Source organism: Strix aluco, chromosome 28, assembly GCF_031877795.1.
Source record: "Strix aluco isolate bStrAlu1 chromosome 28, bStrAlu1.hap1, whole genome shotgun sequence".
Taxonomy (NCBI): domain Eukaryota; kingdom Metazoa; phylum Chordata; class Aves; order Strigiformes; family Strigidae; genus Strix; species Strix aluco.
The window spans coordinates 6,508,621-6,523,343 of record NC_133958.1 but is presented as its reverse complement, the minus strand read 5'-3'; the positions used below and the strand labels follow the sequence as shown (position 1 = coordinate 6,523,343).

Here is a 14,723-nt window from a genome sequence, read left to right as displayed (position 1 = left end):
GGGGAAGGCGTAAGCTAAACCAGCAAAGCGATGTTGATAAAACCGCTGACTAGAATTTTTCATTTCCAGGTGCCCGTGAATACCACGTTCAGTTTTTTAGCAACCAGCCAGAGAGGGCGTGGGTGCACGAGAAGAGGGTTCGAGAGTACAAAGGACACAAACAGTACGAGCAGTTATTGGCTGAGGCTGCTAAGCAAGCCAGCAACCACTCTGAGAAACAGAAGGTATGATGAACGCTAATTGTGTCGAGGGTTATCTGCAGTGCCTGTGTAAGTGAAACTCTCGTGGGGCGGTTCTGAAACTGTAGTACTGTCCCTGCGAAGGGTTGTCCGCCTTTCACGGCAGAGGTGTTTTACACAAAGATAACAAAAATGTTTCCGTACTCTTACGACTTTCATGTGGAAAGGCTGACAGCTGAACCTACTTTGTCGGCTCCTCATGATGGTAGTCCTCCTGGGCAGTGGAGACAATTTTACATCCGTATTAAAATACTAAATAAAAATGGTGCCTGTGTGTTCACTATTAACCTGTTCTTTGGAAAATACCGTTTTTAAAGGACACTCTTCCAGCCCCTGGTACTAGTGGATATGTTCTGTTCCACTGTTCTATGGAAAGGAAGTGTTAGCTACAGGAATTACGTACGGTGTAGATGGACTACTTCAATCAATATTTATGCTAATCAAAATATTGATGCGGAAGGAAACGTGTGTGTATAGAAAAATGAAGAGGATTTAAACAGTAGATAAATTAGGATCAATTCTGTGTCTCGAAACAGAATTACAGGCTCGAATACTGCCTGTTCTTGTCTTTAGTGAAGTTGTCATTCAGGACAGACACTTTTAATTGTGATGGTCATATGATCCATCTCGAGTGTCTGCTTGTACTCTGAGCAGGGGATTCACTGTCCACCTTTCAAAAAATACCCTGTAAATGGAGAGCAAGCTTAACTCTGCTGCCTGAGAGATGTAAAGAACCTCAGGGCTGCATTTTAAGTGCTATACGTGGCAAAATCTTCAGTGTAATTAGCTGCTTGTCTTTGTTCCTTAAGATTCGCAAACCAAGGCCGCAAAGGGAGCGTGCTCAGTGGGACATTGGTATTGCCCATGCTGAGAAAGCGTTGAAAATGACTCGGGAAGAGAGGATAGAACAATACACCTTCATTTATATAGACAAAGAGCCAGAGGAGGTTTTGTCAAAAGCCAAAAAGACTGCTGCTTCTAAATCGGAGACCAAGAAGAACCGACGACCGAAGCCGGCACTGAACGCCCAGCCAGAACATGGCCACGCGGTAGCAGCATCGCCATCAAACGCTGAGGTGCGCAGACAGAGCCAACGGAGACAGTCAAGTGTGGAGGAAGAGGAGCCACCTCCTGTGAAAATCGCGTGGAAAACAGCTGCAGCTCGAAAATCCTTGCCAGCCTCAATAACCATGCACAACTTGGATCTTCAAAAATGTAACATGTCTCCAGTTGTTAAAATTGAACAGGTTTTTGCCCTTCAGAATGCTGCTGGGGATGGAAAACTCATCGATCAGTTTGTGTATTCCACCAAGGTAGGTGCTTCGGGTAGTGACGCCTCTTTGTTGGTGAATTCTCCCAAGTCTGTCTTACTGTGGAGCTTAAAGTTGTGTCCACCAAGCTTTGACAATACAGGTTCCTTTCATTGGAGAGAATAAATCCAGCAAAAGACAGATGTGACAACAGAAACTTTTAGTGCACTGAACTCTTAATTTCAGTGCATCCAGAAGTCTCTGGCAGTAACCATTTTGACTGGTGGCAGAGGAGCTCCCTACACATGGTCACGTTTTTGCTCGTAACACATTCAGAATATTAAAACCATTTAATTCGAGCTTCCCAGTTGAAATAATCCAGAAATTCTCTGTAAGTGTTAAAGTCAATGGATTTGTGGGAAACAGATGAGATGACAAAACTGTTAATAATGTCCTAAAATTGTGTAACAGACTTTTAAAATGAGTTCTGCCTCCTAGCTTCCTTCAGGTGCACAGCAGCTTCCCACAGTCAGTGTAAGGAAAAGGTTTAGGACTATTTCTCTGCCTCCTTCTTCTGCCTCTCTACCTGGAGGGTATTTATTTCATCCTAAGCATTATAGAGAAGGTAATGTTTAGAAAAGTCACTGGAACTTGTTTTTTTTTTTTTCCTTGTGTATGAGGGGAGATTGAGAGGGATGGAAAGGTCTGCAGGGAAGCAGCTCAGCAGTAGATCTCATCACGTGTGTGTGTTGCGTTGAAGAGCGTTCTGATGCTTAGGAGTAGATAATATGGCTGTCAGCAACAGCACATATATAAATAGGTTAAGACAATCTTTTCTTTTTTTCTTCTTTTTAAGGGAGTTGGTAACAAAACAGAAATAAGTGTCAAAGGACAAGAGAAACTTAATTCTTCATCAAATCAGAGAAATGAAAAAGCAGCGGTGCAAAACGCGTCCTCTCCTGAAACAACTTCTGGGTCAACAGGTAGGCAAGACTGCGGAGTCCTTGTCTGAACTCTAGCACTCTAGCATTTAAACCCAAATATCGAGACCGACGTTTTCTCATTAGTTAAAAATTATTATTAACATCTTTCTGTTTACATAATAGTTGTAACAAGCATGGCTAATAGAACGCATGATGAGCCCAGATGCTTGAGAAACACAGGATGTCTTTGGGATTAGCTGGTTTGGCCTCTGAACTTTTAGCGTCTGCAGCGCATGGTATCTAAGTCAACATATGAGAAGGACGGATGCCTTGTGGAGAGCAGATGGCAAGTTGTTGTAGAAGACAATGCAGTGGATGTGTGTTAGCAGAGTATCGTAATGGCTTTTGGCAACAAATGTAGAATCCAACAGCAGGGATCAAAGGAGGAGAAGCTGGAAGTGGCGTAGCTCAGTAAGGAACGGCTCTGAATCGGGATGGGTGCTTTCCTAGACTTTGTTGTTGAGTTCCTGCATGACCTTTGTAAAGGATAGTGATTTTTTTTTTTTTTTTCTTTTAAACGGCTTCAACTAACTCCACCAGTAAAATGAGGTAATGCTTGCTTTCTGAAGGCAATTTAGGGGCCCTGTCATAAAGCACTAAGTTGTGAAGTGTCATGTCTGAGGGAGAAGAACCACTGAAGCAAATAACGGAGCTTGACACTGAAAAGGGAAACCCTGGCACAAGCTGTTTGAAGTTAGGTTTGTAGTACAATGGTAGAGGAGAATGAGAAGGGTAAACGGGATGAGTGCTTTCTAGACTTGGAACAGAAAAACATTTTTTCATGTTTTGATTTTTGAGACATAGCTAATGGGAATTCTTCCAAAGGGATTGAGCTTTTCCCCACCAGCAGAAATTTGTCTGCAGTATGTCCTCTCGTCATCCTCAAGAGGAGACAGACACCCTTTGGTGAAAGGATGGAGGTTCCTGAAAAGAGGCAGCTTTGAGTCATCCTAAACCAGGAGCTTTTCAAGTTCCTCCAGTCCTTACAGTGACTTCTGTATTTCAGCCACAGGTTTTGTACAGGCCATGTAAAATCCCCATGAACTGTTGCATGTTTGTTACTGTGCTTGTAATCGTATCCTTGGTGTAGTCTCAGACATACTTAGTTTTACATTGGGTATGTAAAAGTCAATTTTAGGTTGCAGCAGAACACCTTGATTTCCTCTCACAGTAGGGTGTGTGCTCATGGTATGGAAGCAAAAAAGGATGGAAGACTTATTGCAGTACCCTTGCTCAAAACCCCCTCCTCTTGAGAAAATAATCCCCCAGTGTTGCCAAGTGTCTCTCCTGCTTTAACTATCTGTCTGTTGGGTTACTTCTCCCTTTGCAAATGTAAAATGAGATTCCAAGTCAAAAAGCTCAGTGGTCAGCGTACATGAGATCACTGTCCTCTGCAAACACGCTTCAGTTCCTGTAGTTTGAGGCAGGCTTATCTTTGTATGTGCTGTTTTGTGGACCGTGTTTGGGAACTGCACAATACCAGCTGAGTACTCCAGATATTCTGGTGTGAGTGGGGTTTCCTTTGCTGTTGTCGACAGTGGTTCTTCTTTCCAGTTCTAGTTGCTGTAGCTGCTTCAGTTTTTTCACACGGTTGCTACTTTAATTGCCTTGCAGCAGGAGAGGTGATCGCTGTTTTGTTTCTCTCACCTGGGAACTAAAGGCTTCACCTTCACAATGGCTCTTCAGACGTAGGGGGGTGAGAATTCTGAGCCTCTCTTTTTTCATTTTCTTAGGTTTTTTGGATACGTAAAACTCCACCTGATAACACCCTATAGAGTGCATGAGCTTTCCTTCAGTATACACTCCAAACAGTCACTTTCAAAGCCATTTCCAAAGTCCAGACAGTTATTGGTCCCCTCTCATGGAACATAACTGCGAAGTCCTTTTTTCAAATTTAAGGTCACCGGAACTTCAGAATACCTTTACGGTAAAGTATTTTACAGAATGACTCTGGGAGTCCTTATTAATAACCTGCAGTTAGATATGCAGAATTCCATAATGCCGGGAAAATAATTCTGTAACTTGAAACCTGATAATAAGAGAACAGCTCTGAGAGTTCATAGTGCCTCTGGTCTCCATGTACAGCTGAAACAGGATCAACCTGACCTGGCCAGTAGGGAGGTAGATCGCTGGTCTGAAATCTGTCCTGAAACTCTGGATCAAACTATGCCTGAAGACGGGATAGGAGCATTGTGGAGGTGATGCTCGGGATCCTGGGAGAGCGGGAAGAGGAGAAGGTGCCCGCTGCATTGATCAGTGTTGCTCTCAGCCAGCGGTAGATGCATGGTGCTGGAGTTTCTCCTCTGATACAGGGCTTGCATCTTGTTTCCTTTACTCCAGTGGGGCAGCACAGGGAGAAAATACGTTATTGATTAAATGAACTGTTTGATCACACTTGCTCAAATTTACTCTAAGCTGCTTCAGAGGATTTTGGCCGAATACAAAGGTGACAAAAGACGGCCCCTGGCTTTAGCACTGAGCTCCGTTGTAGTTGTGTCCGTGTCTGCGGCTCATCGGAACCAAAAGTTACTCGTGTGCTAACATGAAGGATCTTGAGCCGAGTTATTAATTTCTGAATTATTAATAACTCATTGCTATTATTAATTAGTATATATGCTGTAAAACTTTTTTCCCTTGAAGAAAAACAATTAATTTTTTCCCTCTCAGAAATACAGCTATTGTAAAATGAGTTCTTCTCATTTGTCGTTACTGAGATACCCCTGAGCCGTGCAACCTTGATAAAAGTGCTCATCTAATTAATCAAGATGGATTTTCCTTTTTTTTTTTCTTTTTCTGGAGTCCTTTTGAAAGGCTTTCTTTCAGTGTCTGATTAAAGCCTGCCCCTCCCTCTAGATATTTTTTTCTCCTAACAAGAAGACGCAGGTTTACAACTTCTAACAGTAAACTAATTCCTGGTCCCAAGAGCTTTCATTTTTGCTTGGAAGAATACAAGGTATTTTATATTTGTATTGTCTTTAGGTGAAACACCCAAAACTGAAAAACACGAATAATGCTTCACAACAGCTAATTGTAAATCTTCGAAGTGCAGTGTCCCCTCAGTACAGGTCGAAGTGTGTACTTTGTTTCAGAAGTTGCACATGGTGTCAAGTGTTGTGTACATGTTTCTCTCTGCCCTCTTTGGGGGTACTGTAGCATAGAAAGCTCTTCTGATTTTGCCAGCCTTAGTGTCAAAAAAGCAGTAGCTCCTACTTCATCTCTTGAAATGTCATGATAACCTTCATTAATCTGAGTTTGTTTTCCATGGTAATATTTTTTTAAAAGTTGTTTTTCATGTTAATGATAATAACACATCATGATCACTGCTTCTGCTTGTGCTGAGTTTTTCTTCACCTCTCAAAATCTTCAGCTGAGCGTTCAGATTTCGTATTGACGGCACGTGTTATAGCGTGGCTCCTGCTTTAAGTTTTTGTGTTAGCCAGGTCTGATAGAAGGCCATCCCCCGCAGAGCAGGGGCGCAGAACTGGTGTTTTGAGTGAAAACTTGGAAGCTGTGTTTTGCGTCTTAAATTTCTAACTTGCTTTAGTTCAAGAAGATGATTGTGGTAACCTTCCCATAAACACCAAAGATGGACTATTTGGTTAAAAAATGCACCAAAGCAAAGACTCTGCTTGAGAGGTGTGTTATGAAAATCTGCTTGCCCTAAACTGGATTCCAGCTTTTTGTTTCGCTGTTACTGGTGTCTTTTTTTGAAGCTGATCTCTCTGTCTATGGAATCAGAACGCGTTGTCGGCAACCACGGCACCAGTTGGCAAATAGCTTGGAACTGAATTTAAAAATAAAACATTCAAAAGAGGAAAAAGTCTTGGTTTCGTTACTTTATGTGTTAATTTGGTGTTGAACATCTTGCTGTACTGCAGAAATACAAGGAATCATATAATGGAAACCTTTTTCCTTCTTCAGGTTCTGTAGAAAAGAAGCAACAGAGAAGATCGATTCGAACCCGCTCAGAGTCTGAGAAATCCACTGAAGTTGTGCCAAAGAAGAAGATCAAAAAGGAGCAGGTTGGCTTCCTCCATGTAGAGAGTTAAAATATATTGTATTCATAAATGTTGTGGCTTATATTGGTGCCTTTTTATTTTTCTCCATTTTTCCCCATCGGGTTTCGTTTTGGACTATCCTTCATGAAATCCCCCTGTCAATACCATTGCTGTGACTCTGCTACTGGCATCTTCACAGTATCAGTCAGGCTATGGAAATGGGAACTCAATGATGCAAGACTCCTAACGAACCTGCCATGTTTACTTTGAGATTTCTGTTATGGGCAAAATGATTTTGTTTCAGTAATTTCTATTTGATGGAATTGCCACCAGGTTCCTTCCTTTTGCTCTTGATTTAGCTGCTGGTTTGTATTGAGGTTTTGTTTTTCAAATGAAGTTAGACTGATTAATCTGACCACTCTTGAAAATGGACTTTAAGAATGATTTAACTTAAAGATGAATAGTCAGACTTTTATGTTGGCAGACATCAGCAAAACAGATCTTCTGAGATATACGTTTTCTTCTTCCTCAAGTAGATCTAACATGTACAGGGCATTCCTTTAATCTGGATGTCAGACAGACAAATGTTGTTGCTTTAAAAAAAAAAATATAAAAAAATTCTGCGTGGAAACGAGTAGGAAAGTTCAGTGGATGGACATTAATATTAAAAACTGAATACACTTTTTTAACAAGTTTGTCAAAGTTGTTGGTTCTTTTCCTTACATGGTTGATTTTCCCTCTTCAAGGGCCTCTCCACTTGAAACCTGAGAATTTTATATAAAATATTTTGTAGTATAGCTTTTACCAGTGAGAATTTTTAAAAAGGGACAGTCAGGCTAAAGATTTATATGGGAAGGGGAAAAATTGTTTTTATCTCTTTTAATTTATTCTTTGCTCTTTACGCTTTGTTTTTGCACTTCATTCACTTCAGAGATTGAAAGTGGACCCAGTTGCCTTTTCTTTCCCCCATATTTTTCTTTTGGTGCTGTAGCATTTACATCTGTTGAGCAGAAGAATGCTCTAACTCTGGAAAGTTTCTCAATGAAACTTTAAAGCAACTTAAATGTTGGGCGTAAGATACCTGACGTAGTCCCTTAAACCTCTTGTCATGAGGTGTTGCAGCCTCCCTATTTTCAAATGAGTTATGTTATGTTTGTAAATGTTTCTTAATTTAACAAAGGTATAAGAACCAACAATATGAACTTCATGGATCCCAGTTAGCTTTGCTTGCTTATATTATCTAGCTAACTAAGACTATGAACATTAAAGTGCTTTTCTCAGGAAAAGTATATGACTAAAAATTAAACACAGATGCACTGTAATGCGCATAACCTTGAATGTATTAAGTTATATTAAAAAAAAAAAATCTTACTAACTTCTTACAATTATGCAACAATATTTGTTACCCAAAGTCAAGTTTTCTTGCAACTGATTCCCCAATTAGTCTGCAACAACTTGGTATAAAATTATAACTGGAACGAGTACAATTAATGGGAAAAACAAAATGTTAATGCTACTGTTACAGTGACTAGTGGAGAAATAAAAGTGATTGTTTAGATTTTATATTTGTATTACGAAATGTATCCTATACAAATCCTTCTATTGTATGTTTTTACCTATTGTACAACAAAATAAAATATTTTTTAAAAAAATTATAGAATAATCCTTAAATATTTACTAAATGTGTTTCTACATGCATATGTAACCACATTGTAAAGAAATAACTTGTAATTCTTAACCTTAAAACCAGGATTTTAGGCAACAACTTTCTTCTCTAATTACGATACAGTCGCCAAATTCTGACGTGTTCCATGTGCATTGGCAGAACAGTTTCTAAACTTGCCCTCCTGATGTAGGGTGGAGAACTTGCAGCGCTTTGGCGAGGTTGTGAAGGCGTCTGCCTGGGGGTGTCCTGCCGTTGAGTTTCCAGCTGTATAGAGCCCTGCAACGCCGCGTGCGACCCCCCCTGCCCTGGCCGGCGCCTTGCAGCGCTCTATACAGGAGGGGCCGGCCCGCAGCCCCGGCGCAGGCCTGCTGCAAGGGCCTTAAGCCGCCGGGCGTTAAGGGTCTCCCGAGCGTCATTCCTCTCGAGGGGAACTTGTGCTTACACAGGCGTGGGGTTTTACAAAAGCGTCAGGGTTGGCTGCCAAAACGAAGCCCGCTCCTGCCTGCCGGACACGGATAAAGCTTTGTCATCTTCATGCCCAAAGGGAGCGATTGGAAAGGACCTTGCTAGTGACCGTGTGGCTGCCTTGTCGCGGGCATGCAGCGTAGGCAGCTGGGATTAAACCCAGCAGGACCGGAAGGCTCACCCCGAGGGGGGATGACAGACTGCAGCTGAGTTCAGAGATGCTAACCGCTTAAACTTAAATGTTTTCTTTTTAATACTAGGGAGAAAAATTCCTCTGGTTTTAACTCTGGATTTTCCTATTCAAACAGGTTGAAATGGTTCCACTGACAGCAGTGAAGACAGGATTGCAGAAAGGTGAGTTACCTACGAAAATAAACTTTATTAAACCTTCCTGGCTGATGACGCTTCGGCAGTGGTTTTCGTTCTGTGTCAGATGCAGAGGTCTTCGTGCTTTCTGGTGATGAACACGAGAGATGCTGACCTTAATTTCTCTTGTGAGGGCTTTCCAGGGGTGTTTCTGTTGTTGTTTGTTGGTGCACTGCTAGTTGGAAAGACAGTGTAAGTCTTTGCTTAGCCTTGTTTTAAAGGTGAATGGTGAAGAGGTAATTCCTAAGGGTTTATCCTCTGTCATAGACAGTTAAGTAGCTTCCTCCGCTATGTCAGCATGTTCAGGAGTTTGTCAGAAGGTCTTCTTAAGGTTTTCATTTAATTAGCTCTTCAGGGAGAATTAAACTAGTATCAGAATTGCAAACAAAAGTAAGGCTAGTGAATAAAGTACAGTTTCAGGCTATCTTTTTCCTTTATTAATTTTAAGCAAAAAGTTGAGAACATATATTAAAACTAATTTTAGTGTGTTGTGTTAAGGTGCCAGCGAGATTTCAGATTCTTGTAAACCTTTAAAGAAAAGGAGTCGTGCCTCAACTGATGTAGAACTGACTAGCTCAGCTTACAGAGATACATCTGACTCTGATTCAAGAGGACTTAATGATTTACAGGTAAAGGCATATTGTTTCTCGCAGGGACTCGTTTGTTTAATCTTCAGTATAGTAGGCTTTTCAGCTGCTTATTGCTAAATATGTGACCGCTGTATTTTCTACAAATTTCATGTCTTTTATTGTCTAAAAAACTAAAGCCTAATCTTCTTTCTAATCCCCTCCATTGCATTGATATAAAAAAAGATACAATATTGCTCTACAAATTTTCCTACTTCCTTGTCTGGCAAAACATTGGTTTGGATCGCTGACTCAGTTTGCTCTTTGGAAGGTTGTTGGATTCTTTGGGAGTTGGGGGATGCTGCTGGATCTTGGTGTAAAACCGAGGTGTGGGGGAAAAGTTAGATGGATACCTTTGGGGTTTTTGCTTGTACAGGGAAAAGATGTCAAGAAGGCAGCACTTCTGGTATCGTTCTCATGAAGTTCAGCGACTTTCAAGGACCTTTGTATCTCGTGACATATTGAATGATCTTTTAATCGGTGGTGACGTAAATGTTTTTTCACAATGTGGTTGTCCTTTGCAAGTGTCTTGTTTGAGTGCCTTGGATTTTTCCTCTTTGTAGGGTAGTTTTGGAAAACGTTCAGACAGCCCATCAGCTACTGCCGATGCTGATGCTTCTGATGTGCAGTCGGTAGACTCTAGCTTATCGAGGAGAGGAACTGGAACAAATAAAAAAGACACTGTTTGTCAGGTAAATGATGGTACTGTAAAGAAATGAATGCTAAATCTGTATCGTCCATTTCTGTTAGTCTGAGCTGACAGACTTTTCAAATTGCACTACTTTGTTTTAACCATGTCTCGTAATTTGACATCTCAGATAAAATATCAAGGCTTTTAGGAGTTTTTATGCTCTGGAAATGATCCCTAAGCCCTCCTGCATGCTCAAAAGCTAGAAAGTGGTGTCTAATCCATAGCTGCTAGCAAAACTAGATCTCCTTTTCTGCTCCGTTCCAAGATTCCGGATGGTCTTTCAGGGTAGGGCAGAGTGGGAATTTTCCAGTATTCTGGAGAGAAAATCCTGGAATCTCTGGCCAGTTTTCTGGTCAATAGTAGGGGAACAAGCTGCTTTTGCTCTTCAGGTGCATGAGAAAATGAGGAGTCCAGATGGATCCTGTAGTGTCTCTCCTCTCCGTTACGAGAGCAAGATGCAGAAAGTGCTGGGATTGTCTTCAGCCCAGAGACTTACCAGGTCCGCCCGTGGGATGTAGGCCAGTTCTCCTGCCTTATCTTAGCTCTGAAGGGATTTCAGCCAGTTTCTGGTCTTTGTTAGCATCTGGTAGTCGTTTGCATCTAAGCATGTCAGGTACCCTTTGTTCTCTGACTAGCTCTCTGCTTGTTTAAGATCTGTGAGAGCTCTGGCGAGTCTCTGGTGTCCTGCGAGGGCGAGTGTTGCAGCGTCTTTCACCTGGAGTGTCTGGGCCTGAAGTCAGTGCCCGATGAGAAGTTCATCTGCACCGAGTGTAAAAATGGTGAGTGTGTTCCTGTCTCTGAAAAATGGGATTTCCCACTCTGCTAAGGAGCCATGTTCTGGTCTTGGGTTATTCTATTACTTTTTTTAACCTCTGAGGCCAGATTCTCATTTTCTGCTTGGCAAGTCCCTGGTAAGAAAAAAAGTGATAAACTACTTAGAGCTTTATTCAGAATAAGAGGCTTTTATGTTAACAGCAATTACATAGTTACTGTGGATTATAGTAACCAGCTTGCCTGGTCGAAGGGACGGAGCCTGTGTTGCTCAAACCAGTGTAACTGTTTGCTTCAGAGTTTTGTTTTGACAACACCTGTATCTCAGAGAATTGGCCGTTACAGTTGGGCTTCCTTATTCCTTCGTTTACAAGGAGAACATACGTGCTTTTCGTGCAAACTTCCTGGCAAAGATGTGAAGCGCTGTTCCGTCAACACGTGCGGTAAATTCTATCACGAGGCCTGTGTCCGCAAGTTCGCCACGGCGCTCTTCGAGTCGCGAGGCTTTCGCTGCCCGCAGCACTGCTGCACGGCCTGCTCCGTGGACAAGGACATCCACAAAGCAAGCAAAGGTGAGGACGGAGCAGGGGGACGCTCAGACGCATCGTCGCACTAACGGTGACTGTAACTCTGCCCTCTGTAATGCAGCGTGCAGCAGGGGTTTCCTTCTTAATGAGGTCATTAAATCTGTCGCGGGTGGGAAGAGGCAGCGTGCGGCTGCTGTTGAAGTATCCCCGGATCCACAACACTTCCGTTACCTGCTGTTGCCAGGTTTAATGGAAGCCGAGGGTTAGTAGTGCAAGACCAAAGGATGTGGTGTGGTGGGGGTTTTTTAAGATGGTTGGTAGTGGCCTTTAGAACAATTATTTTTCAAGAAAACCAGAATCCTTTTAGAAGTCAACCAAAATGTTTAAACAAGTAGACTGTAGAATGATTAAAACCATGTATTTTTTCTTAAGAGAGTTTAACAGTGAAAGTTAAAAGTTAATTTTTGTGAAACCTTTTTTTTCTAAATGTTTCTTTTTAACCTAGTACTCTGATTGGAATAAAAATCAGCCTTGCATCTGTCTGTGGTGCCTTCTGCCATATCCTGCCTCCAGGGTGACATGGTGCATTTTTCTGCATTTATATTGAACAGGTCGCATGGTGAGATGTTTCAGATGTCCCATTGCCTATCACTCAGGAGATGGCTGTATTGCGGCAGGAAGCTTGTTTGTGTCATCCCACATTCTCATCTGTAGTAACCATTCCAAAAGGAATCACTCCTCATCAGCTGTAAATGTAGGCTTTTGTTTCGTTTGTGCAAGAGGTGAGCACACTTGTTTTTTCCCCTGTTTTATAGTTCTGTGGTCACTTGTGCAGTTTAGTGATAAAAATAATGTGTTTCATAAAGAACTCCTCCCTTAGGGCTCTCTGGGATTTAAATGCTGCCTGTGATTTTTTTTTTTTTTTAATTTTTTTTTTTTTTTGTGTGTGTGTGTTTGGGGTTTTTTTGTTTTGGTCAACAGTTTTCATGAGACTTCCACTTGCTATTTTGGTCCATAATATTTGATACTCAGACACAGCGATAGGTACTCAGAAGCCCACTTGTTTTGCCAGTAGGAAAAGGTGGATGCCAAGCCCCCAGTTCCAGCCATTGCAAGCTGAGAATGGATGCTGTGTTATTCACTGTCCGTTAAGCGGAAGGGGATTCTTTCACCAGTCACAAACTTATAGCTGTTTAAATTTTTAAGGCTAAAGGTAGGATTTACTCATGAACTAGAAAAATTCATTTTAATTTATAACTACCATCACATTTGAGAACTTTGGAAGAGAAGCATTTGCAATACCGTATAAACAGGTTTCATGCTGGGATCTTCCATATGCCAAAGTTCTCTCTTTTTTTCTTTTTCCTTTTTTTCTTTTTTTTCCACTTGTTACTTTTATGGCTCTTAAGTCACTAGTCTTCTGCCAGCTAGCAGGTTGAAAAGCTTCGGTGTATCAGTTGCTTTAGTCTCATAATGCAAAAATATCATTATTCTCTCAGATTGATCGGAGTGACGTGGTTAGCTGTTTGAATAATAATTCGTATCTTATACAGTATTTCAGAATTGTTGGATGTATTCTTTTGAGCCCCTTTGAGAGTCACTAGTAAGGAAGTGAAAATGAGATGAATCCTGGAGTTTACTTGTTTTCACTTGTGTTCATTCGGTTGGAGGTTTAGTATGAGAAAGGTTGCCTTGAATTTGCAAGAGCAGAGTAGTAATGAAAGATCTCTGAATAGGAAGGGAAAGATGGTGCCAGGATAATTTCCTTTCTACCTCTCTTCTTTCTTTCCCTTTTCTCATTTTTAAGTAATTTAGGAGCCATCACAAAGGATCAAGTTTAAAATAGAAAAAAAATTCAGAAGCTCAGAGAGAAACAGTAACTTTTAGAATGAGCTTTAGAAAAGCTCCTCTGAATGGGTAAAAAGACGTGTACAGCATGGTTCAGTGTTTCTCCTTGTGTGGGCTTATTTGGACATTTTGGGGCCTCCCCAAAACCGGATATGCGTGATGTGAATCACATCGGCGTTGCCTGAATGTACCCCTGCAAATTTGACGTTGTGTGTGTCTATATGCTCTTTTATTTTAGGTCTTTAGGTAGCCTTATGTATGTTCTGTGTTTAATTTTGCTTGATAGTGTTACTACACGTACAGTCTGAACAACAAAACCAGGCCCGTTGCCGTGTCTTTGAAACGCAGCAAGGTGCGGAGGTGTGAGGGAGTGTTCTGGGAGCAGGGGGGTGCTCTGTGGCGTTCCGCGGCGGGTGCGAGCGCTGAGGAAAACCGACACCCAGCCTGCAGTGTCACTGATTGAACCAGTAGTTATGTCCAAAAGCCCAACCTAAATAGGTGGAAAGAAGTTGTTTGTTTTCTGGAGCTGGAGCAGAATCACTAAAAGCCATTTCTGTGGTAGGTAGAGCAGTTCCATCATGTTTTCAGTACTTTGGGGTTTTTTATCTCAGTAGTCTGGAGTCAGTCTGGTACCAGGGTCAGACAGAGGTTTGTGACAGAAGAGTTTCTGTGGGTCTTCCCAAGATTCCCTAATCTGGAATGTCGGATTAGAACTGTCTCTTGGCAAGGGCCAGCAGAGGCTTTAGTCTGCCGCTGTAAGTGTCCACGGGAAGGTCGATGTCTGGTGCTGCTGCTCCGCTGCGGCGTGAGGTCGGTGTGGGACCTCAGCCAGGAGGGGACGGCGGTGCGAGTGTCGCTGCCCTCGGTTCTGGAGGCTGTGTTTGTCCTCAGCTGGGAATGCGGAGCTGTGGCCGGCTTCTGCCCTCGGGCTTCTCCTGAACGTTCTGTTTCCTGCCAGTTTCAAAACACTGTTAGGCTGTAGTATCCAAATACATTGCACGGTACGGAGCGGCTGCATTTCTCTGCAGGTGTGCTTTGTTAAACCTGGGGCCAGCTACGGCAGATGCCTGAAGCTGACCTAAGATCCAGATCAGAGCAGAACCTACTTAGATTATAGATCTGCCATAGTTTGTTACAGATGCAGATGAAGGTGAACCTCTTTGGGAATTTTTTCTCCAAGTTTTGGCTACTTACTCTGTGACACAAAGGTGTGAAGTTAGAGGCCTCCTATTTCTCCTGGGTAGAACCTATTTAAAAGCTTTATGAAAAGGAATACCTGCTATTTGGCATCCC

The 14,723-nt window shown here is 42.0% G+C and overlaps 1 protein-coding gene across 8 annotated transcripts in view; it reads left to right on the top strand.

Annotated features, from left to right (window-relative positions):
- Window positions 1–14,723, top strand: part of NSD3 (nuclear receptor binding SET domain protein 3) — a 50,289-nt gene that overhangs the window by 18,287 nt on the left and 17,279 nt on the right. For 7 of the 8 annotated variants that reach the window (XM_074808248.1, XM_074808243.1, XM_074808246.1 and 4 more), the window contains 10 exons: window positions 70–224; window positions 1,049–1,552; window positions 2,346–2,472; window positions 6,394–6,494; window positions 8,910–8,955; window positions 9,466–9,596; window positions 10,157–10,285; window positions 10,937–11,063; window positions 11,430–11,627; window positions 12,194–12,364. In XM_074808248.1, the coding sequence (XP_074664349.1) occupies window positions 70–224; window positions 1,049–1,552; window positions 2,346–2,472; window positions 6,394–6,494; window positions 8,910–8,955; window positions 9,466–9,596; window positions 10,157–10,285; window positions 10,937–11,063; window positions 11,430–11,627; window positions 12,194–12,364 (1,689 nt within the window). Of the gene's footprint in view, window positions 1–69; window positions 225–1,048; window positions 1,553–2,345; window positions 2,473–6,393; window positions 6,495–8,909; window positions 8,956–9,451; window positions 9,597–10,156; window positions 10,286–10,936; window positions 11,064–11,429; window positions 11,628–12,193; window positions 12,365–14,723 lie in introns of those variants that run through there. The other variant, XR_012621064.1, reaches the window with a different exon arrangement.